The 14,772-nt window shown below is 55.3% G+C and overlaps 1 protein-coding gene across 9 annotated transcripts; it reads right to left on the bottom strand.

The window, feature by feature from the left end:
• Positions 1-513: 513 nt before the first annotated feature.
• On the bottom strand, positions 514-13,978 carry EGLN2 (egl-9 family hypoxia inducible factor 2). Of its 9 annotated transcripts, XR_015950721.1 has the most exons (7): positions 13,860-13,978; positions 12,387-13,117; positions 6,161-6,280; positions 3,045-3,181; positions 1,891-1,987; positions 1,442-1,509; positions 1,097-1,165 (listed from the first exon to the last, which is right to left on the bottom strand). XR_015950721.1 is itself a non-coding variant. In XM_035117340.3 (6 exons), the coding sequence occupies exons 2-6, from the start codon at positions 12,960-12,962 to the stop codon at positions 1,107-1,109; spliced, it is 960 nt and encodes a 319-aa protein (XP_034973231.3). In that variant the 5' UTR covers positions 12,963-13,117; positions 13,268-13,978; the 3' UTR covers positions 514-1,106. The 9 variants fall into 9 exon arrangements, 8 of the variants coding, with proteins under 8 accessions (XP_034973231.3, XP_088528932.1, XP_088528933.1 ...); XM_035117340.3 differs by lacking the exon at positions 1,891-1,987 and having other exon boundaries at positions 514-1,165; positions 13,268-13,978; XM_088672806.1 differs by lacking the exon at positions 1,891-1,987 and having other exon boundaries at positions 514-1,165.
• Positions 13,979-14,772: the final 794 nt, after the last annotated feature.

The following is a 14,772-nucleotide window of genomic DNA, read 5'->3' as shown; positions in this document are numbered from 1 at the left end:
CCAATTGCTGTGTTGGTTGCAATCTCCTGTAATAAGGCTTCACAAGCCGTCCAGCGGGTCAGTGTTGTGTATTGGCGGCCGCCAGGCTCGTTTGCACTGAGCTTTGGGAAAGAGGAGGAGAAATATTGCTTTCCGGCGTGTCAGCATTGTTTATTGGCAGCCGCCAGGCACATGACAATGCAAATCGCCCTTCTCGTCGCCGCACGTCGCGGCACACCAGCCAGCGTCTCGCGACAGCGGTTGAGAAACGCTGTTCTAGATCAGGCTTCCTCAGACTACAATTCCCATCATCCCTGGCCACTGGGTCCTGCTAGCTACCGTAGGGATGATGGGAGTTGTAGGCCAAAAACATATTGAGGGCCGAGGTTGGGGGAGCCTGCTTTCGATCCACCAGTGTGACAAGTGAGCCGCTCAAATGCCCCCCCCCTTTCCCAGAGCAGAAGAGGGGGGTCCAGGAGCCCTGGCTCCCTCTTCTGCTCCCACCCTATTCCCAACAAACAGACAAGCCAGAGGTCGTTTCCATGAGCTGATGTTTATTCCGTCTCATCCGTTCTCTCGCCACCCCTCTCTTTTTCTGCTCTTCCGCACTCCCTCGTTTCTTGCTCCCTCCCTCTCTCTCTCTCTCTCTCTTTCTCCTTCTCTCTCTCATTTCGCAGATGGATTAAAATGAGCAGGACCAAGCGGTGGAACTGGGGACAGGCAGGGGTAGACCGGGAGGGTCCTGCTGGGCAGAGGTTTCCCGGCACCTAGGGGTCCCTTCCGACACGGCAAAAAGGAAACACAACGGCCACCGTCTCCCGGGGGGGGGGCTGCACCTACAGATGCCGGGCCCATTCACACACACACAAACAAACACACACCCTTTCTTCTCAAGGTCCAGCTGCCTCTCGACAGCCCCTTTTTTCTTTTTCTTCTTCTTCTTCATCATCATCGTCTTCCTCTCCTCCTGGGCTGTGGTCAAAGACCTTCCAGCTGCAGCCGGCCAGGGTTGGGGGGGCAGCGGCAGCAGACACAGGCAGCAGCAAAGGCAGGCAGCTTGAAATGGCCAAAGAGAGCGTAGGGTCTTTGGCGGTCAGGATCCCACGGCGGCAACGCCCGGCCGTCCATCAGGTCGGCCCGTTTTCCTGCACCCCGCCGGGAGAGGGATCTGCCCCCTTCTTCTGAGCTTTAGGAAAACAAGAACAAAGGTCACCTCCAAGCGGCCAGCTTTTCTGCAAAAGGGACTTTGGGGGGGGCACGCAGAGGCCCCGCCACCCTCACCCGGCTCCAGGAGGCTGTGCAGAGGAGAGGAACTCTGCACATGCTCAGAAGTCCTTTTCCCGCACCAGCGCTAACGGAGCCCCAAACACTAGCAGTCGGTCTGTGGGCCTGCCCTCCATGCCCCGGCTGACCCCACCCCACTTCCCGGTGAGCCCCAGCACCTAGTTGCCCGTCCACGTACCCAGCTGGTGCCTCCCTTTGGCTTCTGCCCGCTCCTTGGCGTCAAAATACCAGATGGTGATGGCATACCTAGGGGGAAAGCGGAGCGGCGACAATTTTAAAAGGATCCTGTGCGGTGCCGAGGAGCGGAGCTCTCGCATGGCTCATGCTCGGCTCGATGGGGCTTGTGCAGGACAACTGCCCCCAGTCCCAATGGGAAGAACTGGCGGCAGCCCCATTTCCCCATCCCAGGCACTAAAAGGCAACTGGGAAAGCCAGAGCCAAACACACAGAGATTTCTGCGCACAGGGACACCTCTCCCTTCTGCAAGGCCGCCTTCGTTTCCTAGAAGCGGAAGGGAGAGATCTTCTCAGGCTGGAAAAGGAACCTGCCCCCCCAATTCCTAGATCGAGTGTTGGGGAGGATTGCAGCTGCTCCCCAAAGGCACTCTGCACGCACTCCGTTGCTCACCTTTTGCACAGCTAAGCCTGGAGGCTGCTGCTGCTGCTCCTCAGTGAGACCTGCCTCAGAGCCTTGCCCAAGCCCCAATTACTCAATGAAGAGCAAACTAGGAATACCATTATTATTATTATTATTATTATTATTATTATTATTATTATTAAATAACAGGAATAATATATACAAGGAAGCGATGGGCGGGAGGAAAGGAGGGGGTTCCATCCTGAATGGGAGTTAGAGGAGGAAGGACTTCCTCCTCCCCCCCCAAAAAATAATTATTATTATTTATTAAATTTATATACAGGGCATTTCACCTGTTGCAAGTCCTCCGCGGAGACAGAAAATATATCTCACAAACTAAAAGCATCTAATGACAGCGCTCAAATGACCGCTGGGTTTTTTTATATGGCAAGATTGAAGCATATGGTTGCTCAGAGCCACTGATACATAGAATCTGAATATGGAAGGGGCCCCTCAGGGGCCATCTAGTCCAACCCCCGTCATTCAGGAATCACAGATAATGTAATGAATTATAATTATAATTATTATTACAATTATTATTATTTTAGTTGTACCCCCGCCCTTCTGACTGGGTTGCCCACTGTGGGCGGCTTCCAACATATACATATACAGAAACATAATGAAACATCAAACATTTAAAGCTTCCCTAAATGCGAATGTCTGGCTCATTTAGGACGATGTAGCTTTATTCTCAACCCTGATGGCACTCAAAAGTGGAGAATACATTTATTTTTATAAATTTTTATTATTTGCAAAGTGTTTTATTGTATTTTTAATATTTTGTTGGAAGCCGCCCAGAGTGGCCGGGGAAACCCAGCCAGATGGGCAGGGTATAAATAAATTATTGTTGCATTATTATTATTATTATTATTATTATTATTATTATTATTATCAATTTATTTTTGTACTTTTCTCCCTCCAGTCTGTGATGCTTGATATCTTAAGTTTTTTTACTCTTCTTCCCCCCTCCTTTGTTATCATTTTTGGTAATTATTTTTTAAAGTCACTCTGCGCATCCTCAGGGGCACTACTGCATAGGCCTCAGCTCTGGCTTCCGACAAACTCTTACACCCCCCCCAGCCGGCCGGACCAGGAGTCGCAACCCCCACCCCCACCCCACCCTTGCACCCACCCCTCCCCGTTACCTCGTGGCGTAGGCTGGCTTCACTTCGTGCGGGTTGCGCCGGTCAGACCAGAAGATGAGCAGCCGATCAAAGACGGGCTCGATGTTGGCCACCAACGAGCGTCCCTCGGGGTAGATCTGCAAGATCCCGCCGTGAACCTGGCACAGACGGGGAGACGTCAAAGGGTCCCTTCGCAGACGGACCTCGGGCAGAGTCCTTTGGGCAGTGGGAAACTGACCCCCCCAAGTCATTCATTCTCCTCCTGCTGCCCCTCCCAGGCACCCTTGGGTGTGGACGTGAGAATAATGGGGGCCCCTCTGCTCCTCTGCAAGAGGACTTCCTAGCTGGGCATTCAGGGAGCTCAAAGAGGGGGATCCTATGGGTGCATCTGGGACAAGGAAGGGCAAGCGCGACAGCTCAAGGAGGGGAGCTGGGGGCAGGAAGTTGGGGCGATGCTCTAGCCAAGGACTGGAGCCCAGTTTGCTCTGGAGTGCAGGTGGGAGCACCTTGGATTTGGAATAATAATAATAATTTATTATTTATACCCCCCAAAAAAAAATCTGGCCGGGTTTCCCCAGCCACTCTGGGCAGCTTCCAACAAAATATTAAAATACAGTAATCCATCAATTATCAAAAGCTTCCCTAAACAGGGCTGCCTGGAGATTGAGGTTAGGTGTGGGCACCCATCCCGTCCCCCCTCCCCCCGGCACCAGAAGTAGGAATAGAAGTAGGAATAGAAGAAAAGTCTGGAGGAAAGGATCAGGCCAGAGGAGTCCCATCTAGTCCAGCATCCTGTTCTCACAGCAGCTGAACAGATGCCTGGGGAAACCTGCAAGCAGGATTCGAACACAAGAGCCTTATCCCTTCCTGGGGTTCCCTGTCTCCAGCTGTGGAGGACTGAGCACAACTATCCCAGCTGGGAGCCACCCAAAGCCCTCTCTCCTCCTCCTCCTCTGGGAATTGGTGCAATCCTCTCTGAAAGACATCCAAGTTGGTGGCCGAGGCTCCCTCTTGTGGAAGGGAGTTCCGCAGTTTAACTCCATGCTGCGTGAAGAAAGACTTATCCGTCCTGAATCTTGCCCATAAGTTCTTTTCTGTGAACTTGCCCTGAGACCTTCAGGTATATAAATTCAATCAATCAATAAGTTCTAATGTTATTTGGGGGGGTGGGGGGGGGTGCGGAACCAAAAACTTGTCAGGTTGGAAGGGACCCCAAGGGTCTTCTAGTCCAACCCCCTGCAATGCAGGAATCTCAGCTAAAACATCCCTGCCTCTCGGTCGCCTTTCCTATAGCCTGACAAGTCCCGAATGTTGCAACCTTTCCTCATAAGGGATTCACCGCACCCACTGGAACGATTTGCCCTTTTTTACCCCCCAACTCTGCAATATCCATTTTGAAACAAGGCGACCAAAACGGGACACTGGACCCTCAATCCCATTGCACCACAGATTTGCAAAACGGCCTTGGGATTTGGGCGTTTTTATTCTCAACTAGCTGGCCCGGCCACGCGTTGCTGTGGTTCTTTCCTGTGATTCCCCCCACTCTGTCCGGACACATGACTTATCCTGCCCCCTCCTACGCCCACCCCCACCCCGGTTCATCCCTGTGACTGTCCCCACCCTGTCCTGACTCATGAGCTATCGAGCCCCTCCCTCCCCCCACCCCACCCCTGTCTAAGCCCTCTAATGTCTCTGGGGAGTGTTGGCCCCTCCGCTCTGTTTCTGTTTGAGGTGTGAGGTGGGGGGCAGACAGTCTCTCTCTCCCCCCCCCACACACATACCCCTCCACTCTCCAAACCCAGGAAGAAACGGATGGGGAAGGTCCCTCGGAGGAAGAGACATCTCCAGGACTGTTATCCAGGATGGCGAAAATGGAACCTCCAGGCTGAAAAGCAGTCTACCACATGAATGCCCACCCATTTGGGGTGGAGGGCGATTGCCTGCAGGGTTTTCCCTAGGAGTATCTGGTTGGCCAAGTTGGGGGGGAGGGTGAGTTCACAGTGTTGGACTAGGTAGCTTGACGGTTAGCGTCTGCCTTGCAACACCAGAACAGAGCCAGGGAACTGCCCTATGGCAAACGGTTGCAGCGTTTGGCAAAAGCAGAGTTAAGATGTGACGTGACAGACGCTTCTCTCCTCCTCTCATAATGCCAAGTCGGAATATTCAGGACAGATGAAAGGAAATCCTTCTTTGTGTGCCACATGGTTGAACTGTGGAACTCTCTGCCACTGGAGGCGGCGAGGGCCACAGCTTCAAAATATCAGACAAATTCATGGAAATCAATAAGGCTCTCGGTGGCTACTGGCCGCAAAGGCTCTGCTCAGCCTCTGTGCCTCTGAAGCCCAGTGTCTGGACACCCCAGAAAGGAAGAGTTGCTCTTGTGCTCGGATCCTGCTTGCTGGTTTTGCATAATGGGCATCTGGTTGGCCACTGTGAGGACAGAATGCCGGACTAAATGGGACCCCTTTGGCCTGATGCAGCCAGGCCCTTCTTTTGCTCTTATGGAACCTCCAGCTGCAGGAGAAGGCTATCACAATTCCTAGGTTCTATGGGTTCTTTTGGCCACTGTGAGGAGAGGAGGTTGGACCAGATGGGCCACTGGCCTGATCCCGCAGGCTCTTAGCTTCTTAACCAGAAGCTTCACGGATCAGGCCCGCTCTCGGCAGAGACCTTCTCCTTTCATAAGCCCTCCGCTGAGCCTCCGCAACGGAAGGAACCCAGGGGTCCTGGCGGAAAGACCCCAACAACCAAAAGACTTTGGCTGGGACTTTTCATGCGCACCAGATAGTCGCACCTCGAAGCCCAGTCCCTGCAGTCCGCCGACCCTGGGCAGGCACTCTGCATATGCTCAGATACACACGCTTTCTATCGGTGCTTCTCGTGCCCCCAGGACTGAGTCCTGCACTCTTCACCTGCAGCTCTTCTTCTTCCGCAGGCCGAGAGCAGGACCCCTGGGGGACCCAGGCGTCCTACTCCGCAGGGTCGGCCACCTGAGCACAGGGGTTTCGCCTGCTGAAGGGGGCAGAGAACGGAGGGTAGGGCATTGGGGAAGAGGAAATGTGTGCCATGCATGAGACTGGGGGGTGCACAGAGGGGGGGTGGCAGGTGCAGGGGTGCCCCCTCCCCCCCCCACGTACCTTACTGTCCCAGTGCCGGTTTAGGTAATAGATGCAAGTGACGCAGCGCCCGTCTCCGTGAGGGTTGTCCACATGGCGCAGGTACCCCCTGCCGTTGCCGGGGTAACATGCCACCATGGCCTGGAGGGAAGGGGGAAGGGAGAGGAGGGAGGGGTCATTGCCAGGGGTCGGACCAGACACAGCTCCAGGACCTCCTCTTCCCAGCTCCACCCTCCCCCCTGCCAGGAGCTCCTCCCCCCGGCTCGCCTATGGAGAGGGGAGAGTCGCCTCCAGGCGACCAGGCAGCAAAGGCCCATATTTCTCCCTTTTGGAAAGCGGTCTGCATGGGGCAGATGGGGAGCTTAATTTGCAAAGCACCCACGCTGGAGCACCCACCCCCAGCACCCCGCTCTGGGGCCGGGTGGGCAACAATGGAGGAGGCCAGTCTGTAGCTTTTCCAAGGAGGCACCGTGCATCAGGGGGCAAGCAGGGAAGGAAGGGGGAGAGGCAGGCAGGCAGGCAGGCGCAAGGAATCGGGGGGGGGGGGTGCCCGATTGTTAAAACAACCCAAATTGGGGTCCAGAAGCCACTTGGGCAGGAAGACCAAATCCTTTCATGGAATCCTAGAATGGTTGAGTTGGAAGGGAACCCAGAGATCATCTAGCCCAACCCCCAGGAGGGCAGGAATTTGCCGACTGCTTTGTCCATCTATTCCTTGCCTGCCCTTCTCCCTAACGTCTTAACATGCAAGAATTAAAGTGCATTATTAAAAGCAGTTTAGGACAACTTTCCCCTGTAAAAATAAGGTGGGTCCATAGAAACATGCACCTCGAGGTGAGTCTCCAGCATGAGATGAAAGCAGAGCAAGGACGGTGCCAGGCACATCTCTGTGGGGTGGGGGTCCCCAAGCCAAGGGGGGCAGAAGAACCAGCAAGGTGCCCTCCTCTCTGCCCATCTCAGCACCCAAGAGGGTCTGCGGCAAAGGAGGCAAGACATTCAGGTTTTGGGGCCCCGAGTCACCCAGGGCTTTAAACACCCATGAGCAGGTGTTTAAACACCTCGAATTAGGCCCAGAAAGGACCCAGCAACCAGAGCAGCTGCTTTAAATAGGGGCTCATATGAGATCTAAAGAGAATCCTAGACAGGAATCTGGCTGCCGTGCTTGGGACAGACCGAAGTTTCCCAGGGGTCTTCAAGGGCAGCCCCATGCGGAGCACATTGCAGTAATCCAGCCTGGAAATTGCCAGAGTGTGGAGTTGCAGTGGTCAAGTCGGCTCTGTCCAAAAGGGGCTGTAGATGGAGATAAAAGTGCACCCCCCAACACTGTGGCCACTCGAGCCCCCAGGGACAGGGGGGAATCCAGGAGCCCCCCAAAAAAATTGCAGGGGAGCACAGCCCCCCAGCCTAGACTTGAGAACCTGGGATATATCACATCTCTGCCTTTTCAGATTCAGTTTATTATTATTATTACTATATATATAACTTTAAAAATAATTAACAATGATTAACAACTGGTAATAAAAATAACTGGAAATAATTAAAATAGATAGCAAGGGTAATTATAGTTAAAAGTGATAATTGATAATATATTAATAACACGCCCTTCCTCATAAGGGCCCCCGGGTAGGTTACTGAATCAAAACACAACATTAAAAACAATTCAGTATAATTTATGAAAAGTGAGAACAAAATTCCCCTGCCTTTGAGCACAGCAGAAGCCAAGCCTCCATCCTGAGAACAGTTTGAGGAGGGGTCCCCAAGGCCGCCAGGGGGCTCCTGACCCCAAGAGCATGCTCCCTCCCCCCACAGCTTCCTTGGGGTGCTTCTTCCCCACACTGCAAGCCCCTCGTCCCTGCGAGAAAAAGACGGGATGCGCTCCCACAAACGCCGCTCATGCAAATCCAAAGCGTGTGACACCTTTTTAGGGTTCCTCGACCCTGAGCAAAAAGAATTCTGCATATGCCCAGGGGGCCCCCTCCACTGCTAAAACGGAAAGCGGTGGGACAGCAAAACTACTTCAAAAGTCAAAGCCCTGGAGAGGAAATTCTGGAGGGGAGGAAGCTTGAGAAATGAAGAATGCAGTGAAGACTGGGGGTGGGTGGGCTATGAATGGGCAGTATTATTACTATTAAAGGGCCGACACCTAAGATTTTGGAGAGGGGGGGAGAGACAAGAAAGGGTCGCATTTTGCTGCCTGGCCAGGAGGGAGACGCTGGGCAGGGGGCCAAACCTGTTCCAACAGATCTCTGCCCCGCAACAAACAAACAAAAATAAAGTGAGGATTCTGAAAGGGTTGCAAGCAAAATCCCACCACTTCCCAACCCTGCAAGAAAGGCTACAGCAGAAGGTGGGGGGCAGAGAAGGAGGCGAGAGAGGCTGTAATCTCCCCCCCCCCATGGCAAAAGGCTGGTGCGTCCTGTTCCCTCGCGTTCCTGGGAGCACCAAGGACATGCAGTCCCCGTGACGCAGGATCCGCTCTCGGACCGAAGCGTGGAAGGCTGCCGGCGGGTTCAGCTGAGGACAAGGCACAGCTCTGCCCTTAGATGCCTCGAGATAATGAGCCCCTTCGCACTCCAAGAGGCGGCGGGAGGAGGGGCTGCTGTACCTCCTCTTTGCTAGGCGCCTGCAGGGGTCGCGCCAGGACGTGGAGGGGGACCCCCACACCCCTGAGCCAAGCCAAGAAGCAGCCCCATTTCTTGCACCCACCAGAGTGGGGTTGGGCGGGGGGGACAAAGGATGCGATAAGCAGCCGATGGACCATTTTCCACTGTTCTGGAGGAAGTATCCTGGCAACACTCGGAGTGGCTGCGACTTTACCGAACGGCATTAATTGCTGCGACGAATCTGCAGAGCGTTTGATCTCTGTGGCTTTTTGAAATGCTATTGTGAAACATTGGGAGCTCAGGGTTTGCTGGAAAGCAAAATAAAAATATATAATCGGATCAGATCACGCCCTGGTGCACTTCCCAAAGAGTGAGAAGGGGGCCAACACAGCTGAGCCCCATGGAAGCTGGGGGGGGGGCAGGAGGGGAGGCCTCAGCATCGCAGCTTCTGCAGTAAAAACAGAGGCGCCTGTGGATTTTATTGCGGCATCACCATTAAGGGATTGTTCGAGAGGACAGCACTGAGGGCTCCACCTCAGTTAATATGCTTGCCTCTCGGTTGCCACAAGGAAGGGACCCCAAGGGCCATCTAGTCCAACCCCCTGCAATGCAGGAATCTAGCCGGCATCCACTGGTTCAAGTCCTGCCCTCCACAGCAGCCGGAAACGAGCTTTCTCCATCTTCCCTGCAGCAGCCCTTTTGAAGTGCCTGAAGGTGGCTCTTGGGTCACCTCCCAGGCACTCTCACCCCCACCCCACAAGCCCCCCCAGGGGCAGAGGACAGGAACATGCCTCCCTCAAGCCAGCCCCACAGTGGTGCAGCTCCCAGAGCACAGGCACGCTTCAGGGCACCCAGAGCACAGGACCAACTGTGACCCCGTGGAGATATCTGGATGCCAGGTTGGCACACAGTTCACCCCCCTCCTCAGTTAATCCCTACAACGACCCTGCGAGGGAGGTTAAGAGGCTGCAACTGACTCCAAGGTCACCCAGTGAGCTTCATGGCAGAGTGGGGATTCGAACCCCAATCTCCCAGGTCCGACACTCGAACCACTACACCACAATGGCTTCCTAAGGCACTTCTGCTATGGGGCAGCTCTAGAAATTAAGTAGGTGGATAAATATGGAGAAAGGCAAATGTCACTTAAGAGAAGGATCTGAAATATTTTCCTTGAAGCTTGAATTTGGTTTATCCTGGATTGTTTTCATTGATGTTTTAATGTGTTGTAAGCCACTTTGAGGTGGTTTGTTTTCTCCTTTAAAATATGAAGCGGTATAGAATGAAATGGATAATTAAAAAAATCACAATAAATTCCATTGCAAAAAAAAAATGGCGCCCAGACATTCCGATTCGCTTAAAAATCAGAGTTTCTAACACTAGCTCTACCCCACCTCCGCCCCCCCCAAAAAATATCATGCGGCCCCCCGCAACACCCCCCCCCCAGATGCGATCAGATTCCAATTCCCAGGAGGCAAGGAGAATGGCAGGCATCACAGCTCAGTAACAGCTGGAGGCCTGCAGTTTTCTCTCTGGATTCCAGGAAAGAGATGGAGGCAGCTCCAGGCCTTTCCTAGAATTCACAGATCCCTCTCCCTACTGGGAAACAGGGAGCAAAGAGTCAGGGCTGCCTCCAGGGGCAAATGCTGCGTCCCCCGTCCCAGCCCCCTGCAACCCACCCCTACCCCAAAAAAATAAAAAAAATCCTGCCAGCGTTGCAGGAAAAAGCAAAAACTGAGGGCAAGAGGGGAAGAGCTCTGCACTGGTCCGGCAAATCGGCTTCCATCAGCAATTTTGCCCACTGGGAGGGAAGCAGACGGGGTCAGACGGGGACCTTGACAAAAGGGGGCACCCAGGGTTGCCCAAAAAAACCGCAGGGTCAGTCTGGGTGGTTCCTGGCACCTGCAGCTCTCCGGGATGGCTTTGAGCCAAGCAATCTTCGCAGCTCAGCCCCAGCACCCGTTTGAGGCAGAGGGTCCCAGCAGGGAAACGGCTGTCGGCCTTTATGGTTTTCTGCATGGGGCTTCCTCCAAGGACGGCTCAGAAACTCCAGCTGGAGCATAAATTGGGTGGCCAGGCTGCTCACTGGGCCAAGACGGATGGAGCTTCTTGCCCCCATCTTGGTCCGACTGCACCGGCTGCCAATCAGTTTCTGGGCCCCCTCCAAAGTGCCGGTTTTGCCTAGAAACCGCAATATCTCAAGATCTGCCTCCCCCCATATGAACCCACCAAGATCCTCCGATTATCATCCGATGCCCGTCTGAAGGAGAGGTCTGGCAACACAAGAGCAGGGCCTTTCCTGGGGTGGCTCCCTGTTTGTGGAAGGCTCTCCCCAGGGAGGTTCGCTGGGGGACTTCACTGCACATCTTCAGGCACCAGGCAAAAACATTCCCATTTAACCAGGCCTTGGACTGTTAAACTATCCATGGCCTTTTAAATGTGTCGCGTGGCGCGGGGAGGGTGTGTTTATTTGTTTGTTTGTTTGTGTTATCAACTGCCCTATGATCTTCAGATGAAAGGGTGGTATAATTTAATAAATAAAATAAGAATAAAAATAACAAGTGAGGGGCCCTCTGAGCATACACAGAGCCCCTTCCCTTTCAATAGAGCAACCAAGCCAGGCCCTAGATTGCTCCGGAAGGCAGGACCTGAACCCATGGATTCAACTTGCAAGAAAGCAGATTCCGATTCAATACCCAGAAGAACTTTCTGACAGTAAGAAGGGCTGTTTGGCAGTGGAGAATGGACTCCCTGGGAAGGTGGCGGACTCTCCTTCCTTGGAGGTTTGCAAGCAGAGTTTGAACGGCCCCCTGTCAGGGATCCTTCAGCTGGGGTTCCTGCCTTGCAGGGGGTTGGGCTAGATGACCGCTGGGGGTGCCTTTCGACTCAATGATTCTACGATTTAGGGAAAGGCAGGCTGGGAGAAGGTCAGAACAATGGCGTTGTTTGCGACAGGAGAGAGAGCTGGGCAAAGTTCTTTGCGGAAATGATAGGTGTAGCATCACAAGACTGCCTTGCCCCCTTTCCTGCCCCACAGAGTACACAAACACAGATAACAAGCAGCTCAGCTCCTCCCCGAGTTCCAGGCACACAGGAGGGTGAGTTGGCTGCTGTTTCTCAGAAATACACCCTAGATGTCCTCAGAGACACTCTCTCCCTGCTCTGCATTGCACAGTGAATCCAAAATCCACCTTCTCCGACACCAGGCAAGGGGACACAGAGACCCCACAACTATCCGTGTGCTCATTACACGGATTCCAAATGCACAATTCCGGAGCAATACGATGGCTTTCCCAACCTAAACATCTGCACCCACTGTGCATTCAGAAGTACGGGAGCAACACGACCCAAACACCTCCCACGCTTCCGCCTCGCACCTGGGTGAAGCGGAAAAAGAGTCCTCTGCTCCCGTGCAGAGTTCCAAAAGGCCAATGCGGACACCCACCCACCAGAAGCAGGATGTGCCCTAGGCCAGCGCAGGGACAAGAAAGCAGAGCATTTCGTAGGAACCTACATTACGCAGAGAGATAAATGCGCTCTGCACATGCAGAGAGAGAGCCGGGAGTCCAGCATTGCAGGGGTTGGACTAGATGAGCCCTGGTGGACCCCTCCCAATGCCACAATTCCACAGAGCCCCCGGAACTTACCTTGGTCCGTCCGCGGATGTCGTAGGTGCCCAGCTTGCCGGCGCACTGCAGCATTAGCCGGTCAACATGTGCCATGAGATCTCCGATGGCATGGCACCCAGGCTCCCAGCCCTCCACCCAGGCGATCTGGTCGCCCCGGATGCTGCAGGGGGGCACTGCCCTCTGGCTGACCAGCTGCCCGTCGCGGAACTTGCCACTGTGGTGGAGCCCCTCCACCTCCGCCAGAATCCGGGCGCCCAGAACCTCCCCGAGGAACGAGTCCTTGACGCAGATCCCGTAGAAGTTCATGCAGGGCACCACGTAGTCCAATGCCAGACGCCCCGAGGGGAGCGCTCGGGGATCTAGGGGGGCTTCTCGGTGCCGCTTGGCCGCCCCTTCGCCCGCAGGGTTGTTGTTGTCGCTGCCGTGCTCTGCCCTGCGGCGTTTCGGGTGCCCGTTGAGTGCCAGCAGGAGGAGGCCCCCGACGGCAGCCCCTTCGCCCTCCAGGGGGCAGGCCTCTCTGCCCTGGCTGCCCCGACCCATCTTCTGACAAGGGGGGAACCCTAGTGCAGTGTCTGGGGGACGCGACTCCTCCATGGCATGTCCCGGGAGCAGGCTGGAGCCGGCGCCATCTTGCAGCCGGGGCGGATTCAGCGGGGTGGGTGGGGGCAGGAAGGCAGGTCACGGAGAAGAAGGAGAAGCTGTTGGGGGTGCCATGTTGCCGTTGGGGGGTGCTCAGCCCCCTTGCCTAACTGGGGGGGGGGAGAAAGGCAGGCAAGGTCAAGGCAAAGATCTGCACAAGGCCAACACCCCCCTCCCTACCCAGGCTGCTCTTGGCACCGGGTTCAAATCATCCCATTTGGCTCACCGGTCAGTTTGCTGCCTTTCACAGCCAGACCTACCTTGCAGGGTTGCAGTGGAGATAAAAGCTGGGGGACAAGGGTTCAAATCCCACCCCTCCCGGACTTGGCCACGAAGTTCAAATGGAGGGCAAGCCGCTGACTCTGAGCCTAACCCACCTTGCAGGGGGGGCGTTAAAGGAGGAAGGGGAGAACCAGGACGGCGCCCGCCGCCCCCCCCCCGCTCCTTGGGGAAAGGGGTGGGGTGGGAATGGCAGAGATAAAATAAAAAGAAGGAAAGAGGGACTGGACCCCACCCCAAGACACAGCAGCCTCAGGGCCACTCAAAAAGCACACACACACCCCGCACGCGCAAGGAAAAGGTGACCCCGGCTCCTTCTCGGGAGTTTCCCAAGTTGGCCGGAAAACCGGCGCGATTGTTTTGGGGGGACTCGGTTGGGGGGGAGGGAGACAAGGGTTTGAAAGAGGGGCGCCCATTGCGAGAGGGCTCCCTAGGAGAAGGGGTTCAGGACTGCGGGAGTGGGATCAGGAGAGCCATTGCGATAATCCCCCCCAGGAAGAGGGTTCCAGGGATTTAGGGGGTCCAGCCTGTGCCACCTGGTGACCCGGGAGTCCCCCATTCCGTCTCTCGTACCTTGGCTCGCCGGGAGGGATCTGGTGTCGCCCCGCAAGTGGCTAGTCCTCAATGCGGCCCCGGCCGCCGCGAGGCCTCTTCTTCTTCCTCTCCTCCTCCTCCTCCTCCTTCCGTCGCTCCTCCTCCGCCGCCGCCTCCCGCTTTTGTTCGCCGGCCCGACGAGCCCGAGCCCGGCTGCGCGGGGAGGAGGAGCCTCGGCAGCCGACGAAAGGCTTGGCCGGGGAGGCGCAGTGGCGCCTCTCTGAACATGTGCAGAGCGCGGCGCGCGCGGGGACCCGCCACCGCCGGGCCCTGCGAGGCAGGCCAAAAAGGAGCGCCTATCGGAGAAGGGCATGGGGGCTCTCGGACTACAACTCCCGGGAATGGCCAGCAGGATGGAAGTTGTAGTTCGCCAATACCTGGGACAACCTGGGGACAACCTGGGGTTCCTTCTGCCGGGCTCCGCGCCGCTTTTCTTATCTTTACGCCTTTTCGGAGCAGGGCAGCAGCGCCCGGCCTTAGGATCTCGGCGTTGGAAGGGACCCCACCGGGTCATCTAGCGCAACCCGCTGCAATGCCGGGGGTCTGCTGTCCTGTCATTGCGGTGGGAATGAGGGGGAGAAGAGGCGGGCTGTTGCTGGGGGTTCAAGCAGCCTTGCCCCCCCCCGCGCCCTGCAGAATCTTGGCAACTGCAGATTTTAAATTTTTATTACTTTTTTTAAGCAAGTTTCTAGATCTTACTGTCTGAATAGGAAGGCCAGTGTAGCACAGGAGGGCACTGTGTGGGGCTAGGACCTGGGAGAGACCTGGGTTCTAATCCTCACTCAGCCGTGGGCCAGTCACTGCCTGCCTCAGACAAACCTGCCTCACAAGGCTGTTGGAGATTAAATGGGGAGGAGGGAAGCCACGCCCCTGCAGGTGGGATATAAATGCA

This window comes from Zootoca vivipara, chromosome 6 (genome assembly GCF_965207765.1).
Source record: "Zootoca vivipara chromosome 6, rZooViv2.hap1.1, whole genome shotgun sequence".
NCBI classification, from domain to species: domain Eukaryota; kingdom Metazoa; phylum Chordata; class Lepidosauria; order Squamata; family Lacertidae; genus Zootoca; species Zootoca vivipara.
Note: the sequence above shows the minus strand (reverse complement) of the source record. Positions and strands in the feature narration are given on the sequence as shown.